The sequence below is a fragment of the Seriola aureovittata genome, chromosome 7 (assembly GCF_021018895.1).
Source record: "Seriola aureovittata isolate HTS-2021-v1 ecotype China chromosome 7, ASM2101889v1, whole genome shotgun sequence".
Taxonomy (NCBI): Eukaryota; Metazoa; Chordata; class Actinopteri; order Carangiformes; family Carangidae; genus Seriola; species Seriola aureovittata.
The window spans coordinates 27,691,112-27,705,318 of NC_079370.1; the positions used below are offsets into that span (position 1 = coordinate 27,691,112).

The 14,207-nt window shown below is 39.8% G+C and overlaps 1 protein-coding gene across 7 annotated transcripts in view; it reads left to right on the plus strand.

The window, feature by feature from the left end:
- Positions 1–14,207, plus strand: part of adgrb1a (adhesion G protein-coupled receptor B1a) — a 160,863-nt gene that overhangs the window by 112,026 nt on the left and 34,630 nt on the right. For all 7 annotated transcript variants that reach the window (XM_056380686.1, XM_056380682.1, XM_056380680.1 and 4 more), the window contains one exon: positions 9,243–9,369. In XM_056380686.1, coding sequence (XP_056236661.1) covers positions 9,243–9,369 — 127 coding nt within the window. The remainder of the gene's footprint in view (positions 1–9,242; positions 9,370–14,207) is intronic.

Genomic DNA, 14,207 nt, shown 5'->3' on the forward strand with positions numbered 1-14,207 from the left:
ATTAAAAGAATTCGGTTTCATTCACTAAATAAGTGAAGCTGGTTTTACTTTGCTGTTTTTTTTTCCATCCATTACATTCAACACTTCCTGCACAGACATTTCACATTTATAATCCCTTCTCTTGCTTATTAGGCTTTTGTTGTGAAACAGCTTTAACAGCTCAACAGTGATTCAAAAAAAATGAAACGTAGATTATTGACTGAGAGCAGTATTAAAACAGAGATTCCAAGCTGCCGAGTGAGTTTGACTGGCTCTTGTTGTTAATTATAGTCCTGCCTTTATCATGCAGAAGCCTGTATCTATTAGTGCCATGGTATTGAATTCTATTTTCGGTACATACAGAATAATATCAGCTGAGTAAACGGTGTCGTCGCTGTGACATTGTATGAAGGTTATGTGTGTTTTTGACGGTGCCGACGTCTCAGACGACGCAATGACAGAAACGCAGCAAGGACAAAGAATCTAATCTGGTGGTGTTTAGGTCTGGAGTTGGTAGTTGGGGGTTGGGGCGGGGTGGGGGAGACATGTTCTATGCAAAATTAAAATCCATCTTGGACAGCAGCTATGATTAATGAGTTAATATTTGGGAGAGAAATTGGTATCTGAGGAGGCGTCCTTGTCATGTTGATAAGAGCTGTGAAGCGGCCTCAGCCTTCACTTCGCTTCAATCTGCTGAAATCAATAACAAGAGCATCGGCAGCGTCTGTGTCTGTCTTGCTCTCACTCACAGTGACATTATCACTCAGTTTTGTTTACAGTGTGTCTTACCTGATCTTCTATAAATACTTGAACTAAATGTGATTTGGAATCAGTTTGCAGCCTCAGATAACATCTGACAATTCCAACACTCTTAATGGGAACACAGAAAGCATTTGGTAGATTGTACTGCTGGGCAACTTTCCCGTCAGGCATTGTAAAGTTAGTTAATTATAAAGAGTTTTCATGATTAATTTTGGGGCATTTTATGGCATTTATGGGAGACTCGACAGGAAATGAGGAAACCCAGGTCTCCTGCCAGACGCCAACATGGGTTGTTGTAGTTCCTCCCCACAATAAAGGGCCCTGCAATGGAAGGACATTTTCAAAAAGTCAATCGTGAACAACTGAGAATTAATATTTGTGCAAATTCATTTGAAGTCAACCCATTTACTCTAATGCTAATTTAAATGGTAGAAGTGACATGTCAGTGTCAAATGCATTTAAAGACCGGCTGAGTCACAGCTGCACAAGAGACTGTCTCATTTCAAAGGCTCCTTCAAATGCATCCCTCTTGTCCCTCTTAGACCCGATCGTCTCATTTTGGTTCAGCCTTCGATCGTGTTCTACGACGGCGACACCTTCGTAAACCACTTCCTCTGAAGGATTTGGCCCCTGAATTTGGGACACAGCTGTAGTTTCACTCGTTTACATGTACTACTTTCTATTACTGTAACTAACTTGTCAGCTGATGACCTTACCTTTATCTGAACTGTTTCCATCTGTGGCAGATGAAACCAAAATGCTGCCACTCATTACTCCTCAGGTGGTTCGGTGGCAGGATTATCCATGTAGCACAGCTTGCTAGTTTTCCTGTATTAATCAACAAAGGGAACAATAACTTAGTTTACTCACAGTGAATTTCACCAGCGCCTCACAGCCTTTTAAGATAATTACAGACCCCGAGTTTAATTTTTCCCCATTTTTGCACAATACTATGAATAAAAAGTGACAGTGCTTCTGCAAACTGTACCTGATCTATAATAATTACAATATATATGTGAGCTTTAAGTTGATGACTCTTGAGGCACATGATAAAATCGCAGCCAACGTGTTATCATGAAAACAAGTCCTCTTTGTAACTTTACCTGCAGTGTTATCTTTCAACACAGCACCTGCTCAAATAAAAGCCTCCCATCATTAACACAGTATGTTCTGGGATTCTTATTATTTTCTGACAATATAAGCAACATTAGATTCATTAGCAAAGCTGGGAAAAAGGTGTCCTATGGATGTCTGAGTGTCTTTGTCTTGTTTTTTTAACCTGAGATCGACCATGTTTGCCAGCTCTGATTCTCAAGACAACCAGAATGCTTATTAACACAAGGTGTAAACACAAAGGCCCATGATCAGATGTCTGTTTGCAGGTAATGTATGAAAGTACAGATCGTATGTTAAAACCAGGTCTGACTGTTAGAACGGAACACCGGGGACTGACTTTTGTGTTTATGCTTGTCATCACTTAACAAATTAGACCAATTAAACAGTCTCACAAAAACCTGACGAGCCCCATTAACGTTTCCTTCGTTCATTATTAGTGCTGACATTATTAAACAAGCCCATTACCATGGGTCACTTCCTGTTCTCCATCACACACTGTTATCATGTATGTAATCTAAAATTAAATGAGCTTATTGTTGGTGTCTTGGAATTCAGATTTGGAATTCATTTATTCATAATAGAAAACAATTGAACAGGCTAGACATTTTTTTTTCCAGATTGCAGCCACTAACAAATTTTCACACAAATCAGCCGTGCTGTCTCAATGAGTTTACAGAGTGGGTGCTGATGTGGAGGAGCTGACCTCTGTGGCCTTTGGACTGTGGCATTTTCATCAATTACTGCAAGACAATTAAAGGACAGTTGGTGAAGTTCAGTGGACGGGGGTCATGTTTGTTTACAAGTGTGAACAGAAAGAGGACAGTCCAATGTGTTTATATTCAGAGCATGCTCACCCACTCTAACTCATATGCCAGTTGTTTGAATACCTCTCTGTCTGACTGTCTGTAGTCTGTGGACAGGAAGTCATGGGACAAAGTCAAGTGTCAGAATTCAAATTTGTGAATTTCAAGTAATTTTTTTTTATTTGTATGGCAGAACAGAACAACAGAAGTTATTTCAAGGTTTGCCTGAATGTGCTCTCCTCACTATCCAGTCATAGTACTGCTCAACTAGCCTGCCATGTGATGTGACATTTACTGTGGGCCATGACATAACTACCTTAATTACAGCTGTTTAAATAATGCAGTCATCTGCCACTTTGGTACAGGGTCATTATTTAGCCATTATGACCATAAAACAGAATAAAAGACAGATGTCTGCAAACACAGACAACTCAGCAGTAACCTGGAGTTGTGTTTACCTGATAAACTAGTGAGCAAATATAGCACTGTGAATATAAAAAGAAAATGTATCTGTTTCTTTGGCTGCTAGAAGCTTGTGATCTCCAGCTGGACAAAAAAAGCTGTAAACCAGAAAATCAAAACAATGAGCTGAAAGATGCTACAATGCTCTTTAGAACTAAGGAGGAATTACAGCATTAATTACACTTGAAAATAAGCAATAAATTATCTTAGATTGTAACAATGTACTGAGTCAGTATATCGACTGGTATGTGACAGTAAAGATGATGAGTAATACTCTGTATGTTCTTCTTCGTCTTGTTCTGTTGAAATGTCAGAATCTATATTTAAAGGGCTCCTCCCACACTGTGGTGTGACACTTCCATAAAGCTGTGGGACCTGTTAGACAGAAACCTGAAGCAGCAGGCTGAAATAAGTGGGTTTCCATCCTCCTTCTTTTATGTACATTTTCAATTTAGGAATATAAAAAAACAAACTTGAAAAAGTATTTCACGATTGGTTGAGGTGGAAATCTTGACATACATGAGGAAAACAGCCACAGACAATATCATCAGATCTGTGTGTGCTGATACTGAAACTGTTCCTTCTTTCATGGTGCTCTTTTAAATGTGTCACTTTGTCGCACCCTCTTCTTCTGCATTGGTTTAATGGCACTTGACTGGAGAAGTAGCACCACCAACTGTTTCTCTTGATGAACCATCACTTAATATTTGCATAACAATGTCAAGCTTCAGCTTCCAGACTGAAACATGAAGCATCAACAGAGAAGAACCAAAAGCTGCAGTTCCTCTAATGACCACTAGAGTCTTGCTCCAACAGTGAGTCAGTCTCCATAGACTCCCATGTTAAAATGTCCAACATTACAGCAGAAATAAACATGTTTACAGCCTGGTACAAAAACTGTTTTGGTCTCTAGAGCTAATTTCCTCCTTCATGACACCTGTTTATATAACTCACCGGTTTACATTTTATTAAGGATTAAAGTTGTGGAGAATTTAGGGCGTGGCCTCTTTGGTGCATGTCAGTTTGTGGAAAGCATACGCTCACCCACCTGTCACTCAAAGTCTCAGCTCCACACACACGCCCCTCCTCTTTGACCATATTTGGATTAGCTGGGAGTTAGTGGCGGATTGATTCTGAAAAGATTATTTGTCAAAAAGATATTATTGGCTGAAGTCCAAAATCTTTTTTATTTTTCAGAGCAGTGAACACCATGCAGGAATGATGAGCCCATGTTCATATATTTCCTCTGTGCTGGCTGCTTTTCATCCATGTGGCCTGTTCTTGGCAGAGGACGTCCTCCCATGCAGGGCTGCTGCACCAGCACCTAAATTATCCAATTAGACAGTGGGCAAGTCTGTGTGCAGGCCACAGTGTCTCACAGAGAGGCCTAATCACGTCAGCCACAGAGAAACTGCACTCACTCCTAATATATTGGATTTCTGTTAAAGGTGATGTGCTAATCTGCACACACACACACACACACACACACACACACACTCTAAGGACAGACATCTCTGTGAATGAACTGTTAAATATTCTCAGTAATCTTCAGCGTCACCTTCATGTCGTTATGGTTGTGCTGTTCTCAGGTGTTGTACAGACATGTGACACATCAAAGGAAAAACCTGACAAATAGAAACGGACCAGACACTGTGACATCTATGACTTTCACAGTCACCACATGTCAACAGTGAAGTGACAGTGAAGTTGAAGTTGTCAGACTTCAGATGGACTGATTCTGATTCATCTGTTGCAAAAAGCTGTTTAGTTCTTGACTATTTTAAGATGGACTGTGGTACAATGAATTCTGGATAAAATAAGCCTTTTTTTTTCAATATAAAAAAAATGGCAGACCAAGAAACCACATCCCACTGCTGAGCTCCATTTAACCTCAGCAGAATATGTTTGTCTTTAGGAAGAATTCAACAGTTACAAGACTTTTTACTTGACAAATTCAGTGAAGAGTGAAACAATAAAAAGTAAAATAAAAAAAAAAACGATTTGTCCTTTAAACTGTCACTTGTTTGTATTGAATCAGGTTTGCAGTAGAGGTTAAAGGTCATGGTTACTGCATGTGGTTAAATCGTGGTTCAGTTGTGTCACGGCTCGGTCACAGTTTGGTCTTTTTTAATGTCGATCTTTCAGAAGTGGAATGTCAGACACATTATCAGTGTTGTTTTGCTTTATTTTCTCACCATATTTTGTATCTTTATTTCAAGAATAGCAAATATTAGCAGACAGTGTTCTAATATTAATAAATGGGTCCATTGTACTGTATAATTATTTCCTAGAATGTTTCCTTTGTATTGAGAATTTATTATTAATTATAGGAAAAAACAAAGACAAAGAAGTTTCTGAAAGAAACTTAATTTATTGTTGAATTATGTATTTGAGTCTTGACACATTGCACATTTTTGGATGTTCAGCTGACTCTAGGTTATGCTATCTTAGCAGTTAATTGGAAAGTTGAAAGTATGGCGATTGAACATTGTCACTGTTTTACCTATAATTAGATTCTTTCCTCGAGACTTGCTTCACACCTGTAAAGTAAAACTTTAAAGAACTAAAAAATTGTTTTTTAACAAGTGAAGTGTATCATTACACACATATATAACCTGGGTTTCAAGGACCTATTTGTAAGTTTTGCTATTGCTACATAGCTAACGTTAGCATTAACTGCTGTAACAGTCTTACTAAGAGCTTCAGCCATCATTGTGTTTACGTACATGACAAGAGGCTATCACACGTCCTCTGAGCAGAGGGACCCCTTCAGGGTAGCTTTGACCCTACAGCCACTCCAGCTGGACTGGGGCTAGCTGGTTAGCATGCTCACTTAAATAGAAGAAAAGGAGTGATAGAAATAGAAGCAAAACCAAAGGGTTGTTTTCCACCTCTGGAAACAGTTCTTAGTGAGTAAAGGAATGAAGTTTGATGCTGAACAATATTTCCTGTGGACTGGTGAGTAAATAGCTTTTAATGCTAACGTTAGCCACTTAGCAATAAGTTTAAAAGTTTAAAAGAAAAAGTTTAAAAAGTCAACTCTGATGATTTAGCTGCACCATGCCTAAGATGCTCTCAGCCTCCTACAGTGTGGGGAGACTCCTGTTAATCGACAGTCATTTTCTAATAGTCCTCAGTTACATTGCTTTTATTATGATCATCTGACCAGAACCTGCAGCGTAAAGACAGAAGCCTTGAGTGAGACGTGCTGATGCTTGTAGCAGACGTTGGCAGCTGACTGGAGTGGTCGCCATGGAGCTGAAACAGCACCAAAATGTCCTGTGTGAAGGATGTATTACCATCACAGCGAGTGTGTGATAGCATCAATGCAGAAATCTTTTCACTGCAGGACCTGACACTCCTCTGAAACCACTTACACTTTAAAGTTAGAGTGAAACTGAATTCTATGAGTCAGACTCAACAACAACAAGATTTACATAAAGTATTGGCTCATTGCTTTTCCTTTATTTGATTAGTGTGTGTGCGGCCTGAATTCAGTCTATAGATTTTTTTTTCAGCTTCCTGATGAGTGACATTTCAAGTGCTTGTTATTGTCAGTGCCTGACAAATGAATTTGGATTCCATGGCCGGAGAACAAGTTTGAGTCAGAACGTGTGCTGCTCAATCAAGTCGATGCAAATTCAAGTCAATCAAGTGGATGTGAACTTGTGTGAGGAGAATCGGAGTCTGTCGCCTGTTGCTGCTTGTTGTTAATTCATAACACTGGGCAACTTCTTCATCAGTTTGACTTGTTTGCTTAATTCCTCAGCAGACTGATGTATGGCCAGTGTGTGTCAGCGGCCCCGCCAAATGGAGCTTTACTGTCTAAACGCCAGAGTGTCAAATTACCAAACCCTACAACAATATGTCAAACTGCTCTGATTCAACTTTAAACCAGAGACTCTCTCTTTACAAAGAGGAACATAACTGTGGCAGTCTTTTTTACATATTTTAGTTTTTAATGAATTATGGGGCTTTCAACTGGATTTTCTGCTTAATTGGTTTTTGAAATATCAGATGTGTCTCTGTCCTATATTACCTACTCATACTATTCAGTACACCGACTCTGTCTCATGTCAGTTTGTGTCCAGGTAAACCAAATGTAATCTATTCATTTCATGTACAATGATGCCGATTGTCCATTTTGATGTTTTTAGGTTGTTCGTCCGAATGTTTGTCTCATTCTTGTGGACACGATATCTCCATAACGCCTTAACGAAATTTCTTCACATTTGGCACAACATTCGCTTGTTTGTGAATCAAGGATGAACTGATTAGATTTTGGTGGTCAAAGGTCAAAGGTCAAGTTCAGTGTGACCTCACAAAACACCTTTTAAGCCATAACCCAAAACTTCACACAGTAATTATAACAAAATTTCACACAAATGGTTCATATTTTATATGACTCTGGATAGACAGGGATGTAAAACCGCTAGTCTGAGTGGAGGAGGCAGACAACCATGAGGAGGGGATTCGATTTTTTTTTTTGTGATAGTCGATCAAAGTTTTAGTTTGTCAAATTGTAAAGAAATAAATAGAAATGTTCCACTGGTTTCACAACAGAAACATATCAAATTTTAGCGACTACAGCATGATTAAACTTTTTTATGGTTATGTTTAGGCTCTCGCAGCTCTTGGTTTGTGAAAGGTTGTGGTCTGGTTTAAAACAGAAAAAAGTTCATAGTGACTCAGACACAGTGTGTTTATGTTTATTTTATGAAAAAAACATGATCTTTTGTGCCTTTACCAAAATGTTTTTAATGCCAGAACCAAACCACAGAGTGAATTCTGGATGCAAACCTGGATAATAATAAAGTTGATTTCCATTATGAGCTGTGTGTCATAGTCATGTCCAGGTAAACAAAATCAATAGGTCAAATTTCGTGTGCCTGGACACAAACTGACATGAGACTATATGCCCTCTAGGAACTGCATGCGATTCATTACATAATAATCTGATGCACTATTTTATTCAGGAAATTATGCATTTGTGGCACAAATATCAAACTATCTGTTACTTTAGAACAACAGAAGCCCACCAGAAAAAAAGATGACATATTTGGAATGACAAAAACAAAAACAAACAAACAAAAATATTAATGCTTTGAAAATTGAGATACTATGAATCTTTTTAACTTCAAGTCAAAATTCTACAGTTCAGTGAAAGTTATGAGACTATAACTATGTAATTATGACATAAAAGTACATTTAAAAAAAAGAATCTTTACCTTTATAATTATGACTGACAAAATGTTTATATTTTTTAATCATTAGGTACTAACTTTTTCTTGGCAGTAATGAGCTTCCACAGAACCTCATCAGAACATATGTCATATAAACACTCAGAGCAGAGGTCACAGACATTAAACTGTGTCCAACAGCTTCTGGAGGTTCTCCAACGCTCCAAAGTTTTGTGAGTAAAGCACAAATTAGGATTCCTCCCTGTCAGACATTTATTAAAAAAATCAACAAAAAAAAAAAAAAAACGTGCTTTTGATCAATGGACCAGATTATCATGTGTGTAGCAGAATTCCCAGCATCCAACCGGGCCTCAAAAGATGTTGTGGAGCAATTCACTTCAAAATAAAAAAAAAAAAAAAGAAAATAGAGGCTTACAAAGGATGTTATTATTATCATTTAAAAAATAGAGATACTTAAAATACATAAATACTGATAATTATAGGTAGCATAATAGTTATTTATAGATCATGTGTAGTATTATTATTCAATAATAATAATAATAATAATAATAATAATAATAATAATAATAATAATAATAGATATTTGTGGTGGATGTGTTGGTGCTAACAGGCTGTCGGTGGTGTAATGTGTCCAGGCAGAGACCTGCAGCACGCTGCTCACATCCTTCCCGCCGCCGCTCACTCCGCTCTCTGCTCCTCCGCCTGCGACCGGCGGAGATGTGAAGTGGATTAAACAGCCGGTGGAACGCGGTGGGATTTGAACCGCTTTCTTATTTCTTTTGCCAGGACTGTGTCTATATTCACCGCATCGCTTCTGTGTGTGTGTGTGTATGTGTGTGTGTGTGTGTGTGCTGGTGCGCGCGCGTGTCTTTCCGTGTGTCTGTCCGCGCGCTTGTGTGTGTGTTTTTCTCCCGTGCAGCTCCTCTCTGCTGGGATCCTGGTCTGCCAGGGGCTGCAAAACCGTGCTAGTCGACTCATTCAGAACCAAATGCGTGTGTGACAGACTGTCCACCTTCGCCATTTTAGCACGGCTAAATCCCGAAATGGTAAGTCCACCACCTCCCTTCACTTGTCTGCGTTAGACCTATCGGAGACGGTGTGTTTAAGGTATCGGAGACGGTGTGTTTTTGTGAGGTTTTATGTGAATGCATCAGCTGTTTTTTTTTCTTCCAAAGGGCGTCATTGTCATTACATATCAACAGATCCTCCCTCTCTCCCTCTCTCTCCCCTCCTCCCTCTCTCTGTCTGGACATGCCAAAGCCATGCTGCAAAGGCTTATTATATGCTTTTAAATTTTATTTATTCATTTTATTCCATTCATTTATTTCATGTATTTATCTTTTCATTTTGGGTGGGTGTCAGTTTGCTCTGTGCTAACCTGTGCTGATATTCATACATGAGCTGGTGAGTGGGAGATTTAAGATTTAACATGAAGATCACCTGCATGTAAACCCCCAACCCCCCCTACCTTCACTTTCCTTATTTAATGTGAACACCAGCAATTGATGTTCATATTAGCATATTTTAACATATTACACTGTCACTGGTGTCGCCATGGTTACCAGGCCCCGTAGAGGGCATCTTCATGGCAATTCAATGTGTACAAAAAGAAAGACATTTTTAATAAGACTAAGCTCCACAAACACACTTCCCCTCCATTGTGGCTGCAGCTGGACACAGCCAGCCAGCAGTGTGTGTGTGTGAGTGTGTGTGTGTGTGTGTGTGTGTGTGTGTGTGTGTGTGTGTGATAATGTTTTTTTTTTAAATGACAGCAGAATCCCAGTGACTCAAACATGCCCCAGTTCTTTGGGGAAAGGGCAGCTTCTTTGTGTCTTTGTGGGGAATTTTCATTCAGTGCGATTAGTTATTATTAGACTGGAAATTGCCTCGGAAGCAATTTGTTCACTAGTTGCCGTGGTAACAGCACCGAGGTTTTCTTAAAGACATAGGAGGCAGTGTGCTGTTCATCCTGCTGCCTGCGTGGCCTAGGAGGGGAAGGCTGTAGGCTGGGGGGGGGGGGGGGGGGGTTGTGGATTACACTGATGGAAACAGTTTGGCTTTCCCGCCTCGAGTCAAGCTCATGTGATTGTGTCTGTTGGAGACAGTTGAGGTTTGATTGAAACAGACGAGCATGTAAGTGATGGTGCTGTGTGCTGTGATGGCTTCAGCAACAGCAGGCGTCCCGCTGGGAGGCTGCAGTGCTGTGTGTGATCTGTGATCTGAGCTGAAATATCTGTTTTCACTTAATGAGGTGACTGACAGAGAATTGGTCAATTTAAGGAATACCTCAGTGCTTCGGAGATAATGTGATGTGTTAAGTGTGAAGCTGGAATCAGGACGTGGTTGGGTTAGCTTATGAAGGTTTGAGGGGACAGTTAGGCAGGCTCCATCTATCAACACATTTAACGGTCAGTTTGTGGTTTCAGGAGTCAACAACAGTTTCCTCATCTGTCTGCTTTCTGCAGCGTCTCTAGCTACAGTCCTGCACAGTGACACTGGTTGGTGAGCAATGGGTTTGATATAGGTCACTGAACCTGCACACAGTCTCTGTGCCTGGCTGTAGTTCCATAATACAGCAAATGGTTGTTTTTATATTTCTGTTGAGCTTTAGGTCTTTAGCTTAGCTGTAGAGCTGTTGACTGGATTGCTGTTACTCCCTTCAGTCTTTATGCTAAGCTAGGTTAACCTTGTCTTTGGGCTCAACCTTTAAATTTCCCTCTTGAAAAGAAAATGATAGAGTAAATTCCCAGAATGAGGGGCTTCTTTGAGTCAACTGAAAATCTTGATAATGATGGTTTCAGTCAGTTAGTTGCTTAAGATCTTTGTAAACTGGTAGTTTTACTGTTGGATGGCCAAAGCTATAGTTGCTGTGTTTCAAACGTGTGGTCATATTTGACATTATTGTTGATATTTTTTTGCGTAATGATTAATCTGATAATTGTTTATTGCTTTGTTTCCTCCTGCGTTCACACTACTCTGGAATTTTCAAGCCTCTGAACTGAGACTTTCAGAAACACTGCTGGAATAGGAAAACTTGTTGTTGTTGTTTTATTTTGAAAACTCTAGGGGTGTTTTTTATTTTGAAAACTCTGGGGTTGTGTTTTACTTTGAAAACTCTGGAGTTTTGTTGTAATCTGCACAGACAGAAACTGCAAGTATTGGAAACGATGACATCATACCCACAGTCTCTCCTGATTGGCTCTCATCAGCCTGGACTACCAGTGGTGAAAACAACATGATAATGAGTTGCAGTGTAACAGACCTTGTTGTCTTTGCTAGTAGCTGTTGTTCACTTACATTCTCTATTTTAATGCTACAACTGTTTTTGCTGTTCCTCCTTCAGAGGATTTACTGTAACTAACCAACTGCAGAGGAGACAATCTACTTCCTGTTTACACCAACTCGCACATGCTCAGTGTAGGTGAATGGTCATGAGAAATGTGTTTTAAGGTGTGTTAGTCTAGATGGAGATTATTTCTGATATGAAGCTAAATCCCTCATGTAGACAGAGATATTTTTAGTTTAAAAGTTGAAAATGTTTCAGTGTGGACGGGGCCTGACTTACTGAGCAGCTTCAGCAGCAGGAGCAACAAACACTGTATGCAGTAAATCATGAGATGTGTCTAATGCACAAACAGAACAAAAAACTAATAATCTAATATCAATAATGTTTTATTCAAATTTTCTGCTGTGTTTACTGGATCATAAATTACAAAATACTGCTGCTGCCTCAAGTACAATACAAAAGTTACATTATCTGTATTTAGTTTTTAAATTATGAGCTGATTAATCAGTTACTTGATAAAATCAAAAAACAAAAGGAACAATAACCATTTGAATCAATTGTCAAGTGAAAATATAAAATTATGTGTGGATCATGTTTGAGATTTGGACATTACCCAGACAACAGTACTTCAAGATGCTACTAAAAATGAATTATTTGGTCTGTAAAACGTCAGAAGACAGTGAAAATATCCACACACCATTCCCTAAATCCCAAGGTGAAGGTGATGTCTTCAGATTCTTTGTTTTGTCCAATCAGAACCCAGTGAACCAACATCTGATCATGTGAGACAAAGAGCAGCAGAGCTGGAACATTGACTGTGACATTTCTGACTAATCTTCTTCAGATAATCAAAGGATGAACTAAGTCTTTCAGCTCCAGTTAAACTATAAATGTAACTATAAAGTATCTCTATATGGGGGGGTTAAAGAGGACCATGTTTCACTGCCCTTCATATACTGTTTATCTTATCTGATTGTTAGCTATGCTAGTGGCTCAATGGATGCCAGTGTTGCTCATTTTGTTGGATATTTACACTTCCTGTGGGATGAAGGTGCACACGTTTGTTTTTAGTGACATGTCTGGACATGTCATGAAATCTGGTTATTAGTTATCCAAAGTGCCAATAGGATGAGTCCTAATACTGAGTTTGTTTTTCATGTGGCCCCTTCAGGTCAGAGTTGTCACTCATCTTGACAAATATCTTCTACGAGATGGATCAGCACTACATGTTGTACAAACTGATTGTTCTCAGAGGAGGAGAATAACTCTGGTGATCCCCTGTTCTGCAGCGCCTGTTGTCAGATACTTTAGTTAGCATGCTTACATGCTAAACTAAGACGATGAACATGACAAACATTATTGCTACTTGTTAGCATTGTCATTGTGAGCGTGTTGCCATGCTAGCTTTAGCTTTTAGCTTAAATCCCTGAAGCTCATCCTAAGTGAACCAGCACTGGGTCGTCCTCAGTTAGCTGTCCACCTGCTTCCACCTGTGCAGACGACTGCCTGTTCACCGCTCTGCTGCAGCCTGGAGGCTCCAACACCCTGAGGGAGGCTAAATGTTGACGGCTCCTTTTGCCAGGAATAGAGGAAAAAGGCAGCCCCCCCCCCCCATGCTGCCATCCCCTCCCCCACCTTCTATTATTTTGTGAGACAGCCATGGCTGCCATGCTAATTACGCCTACTGCAACAAACAGTAGCTTCTAAATGGCCCAGCCGCTCTGTCTGCAGCTAACCTCCTACAGCCCCAGCATGACAAACACCCCAGCCTCTTTTTTCCTCTCCATCTTCCCCCTCGTTCCTCTTTTTCTCCTATCTTCCTATTCTCTATTCATTCCATCACACCATTTTTCATGCTCTGGGGCTGCATTATATTTTAGCTCTCTCTCTCTCTCCCTGAGCTTACTACATCATTTACTCTCTCGCTGCCACCTCTAGTGTCCATTTTGCTCAGTCCAACTTTGCTGCAGGCTTTTAGAAGGAAAAACAGAGAAAAATACACTGCAGTCAAAGGCAACCAACACCCCCACCCCCCACCCCCCAAAGCCTGAGCCCAGTTTACTGCCACTGCTAGACCTGTGTGTGTTGAAGTGAAGGAGGATGAATGAATGTGCCTGTATGATTGTGGGTGGTGTGAGCCTGCATCTCAGTGTGCTGTCAGGAGCCTGGAGATACAGTGACAAGGCTTTTTGGCCAATTAGCCCACATTGTAAGGAAAACAAATAATTAAGGAGATCAGGGTTTCAGGTCACTGGAGTGTCAACACACTCAAATTCCAGCATGTATATGTTTGTGTTTCATCTTTTAACTGGCTCTAAAAATAGTTGTGATGGTCATATTTAGATAGACAACTGCAGCTGTTCCATGTGGCTCTGCTGAAATGTAAAAAATGTCCAATGGGATTAAACATGAATACATGAAAAAATACAATATAACACAGCTGTTTGTGTGAATTTGCTCTGTAGAAGAGGTTGTGTCACCTGAATGTTGATTTTATTAATCATACATCATACTGAAAACACATATCACATGACCATTCACTACACTGGGTATGTGCAAGCCGGTGTAAACAGGAAGTAGATTGTCTGCAGTTGGTTA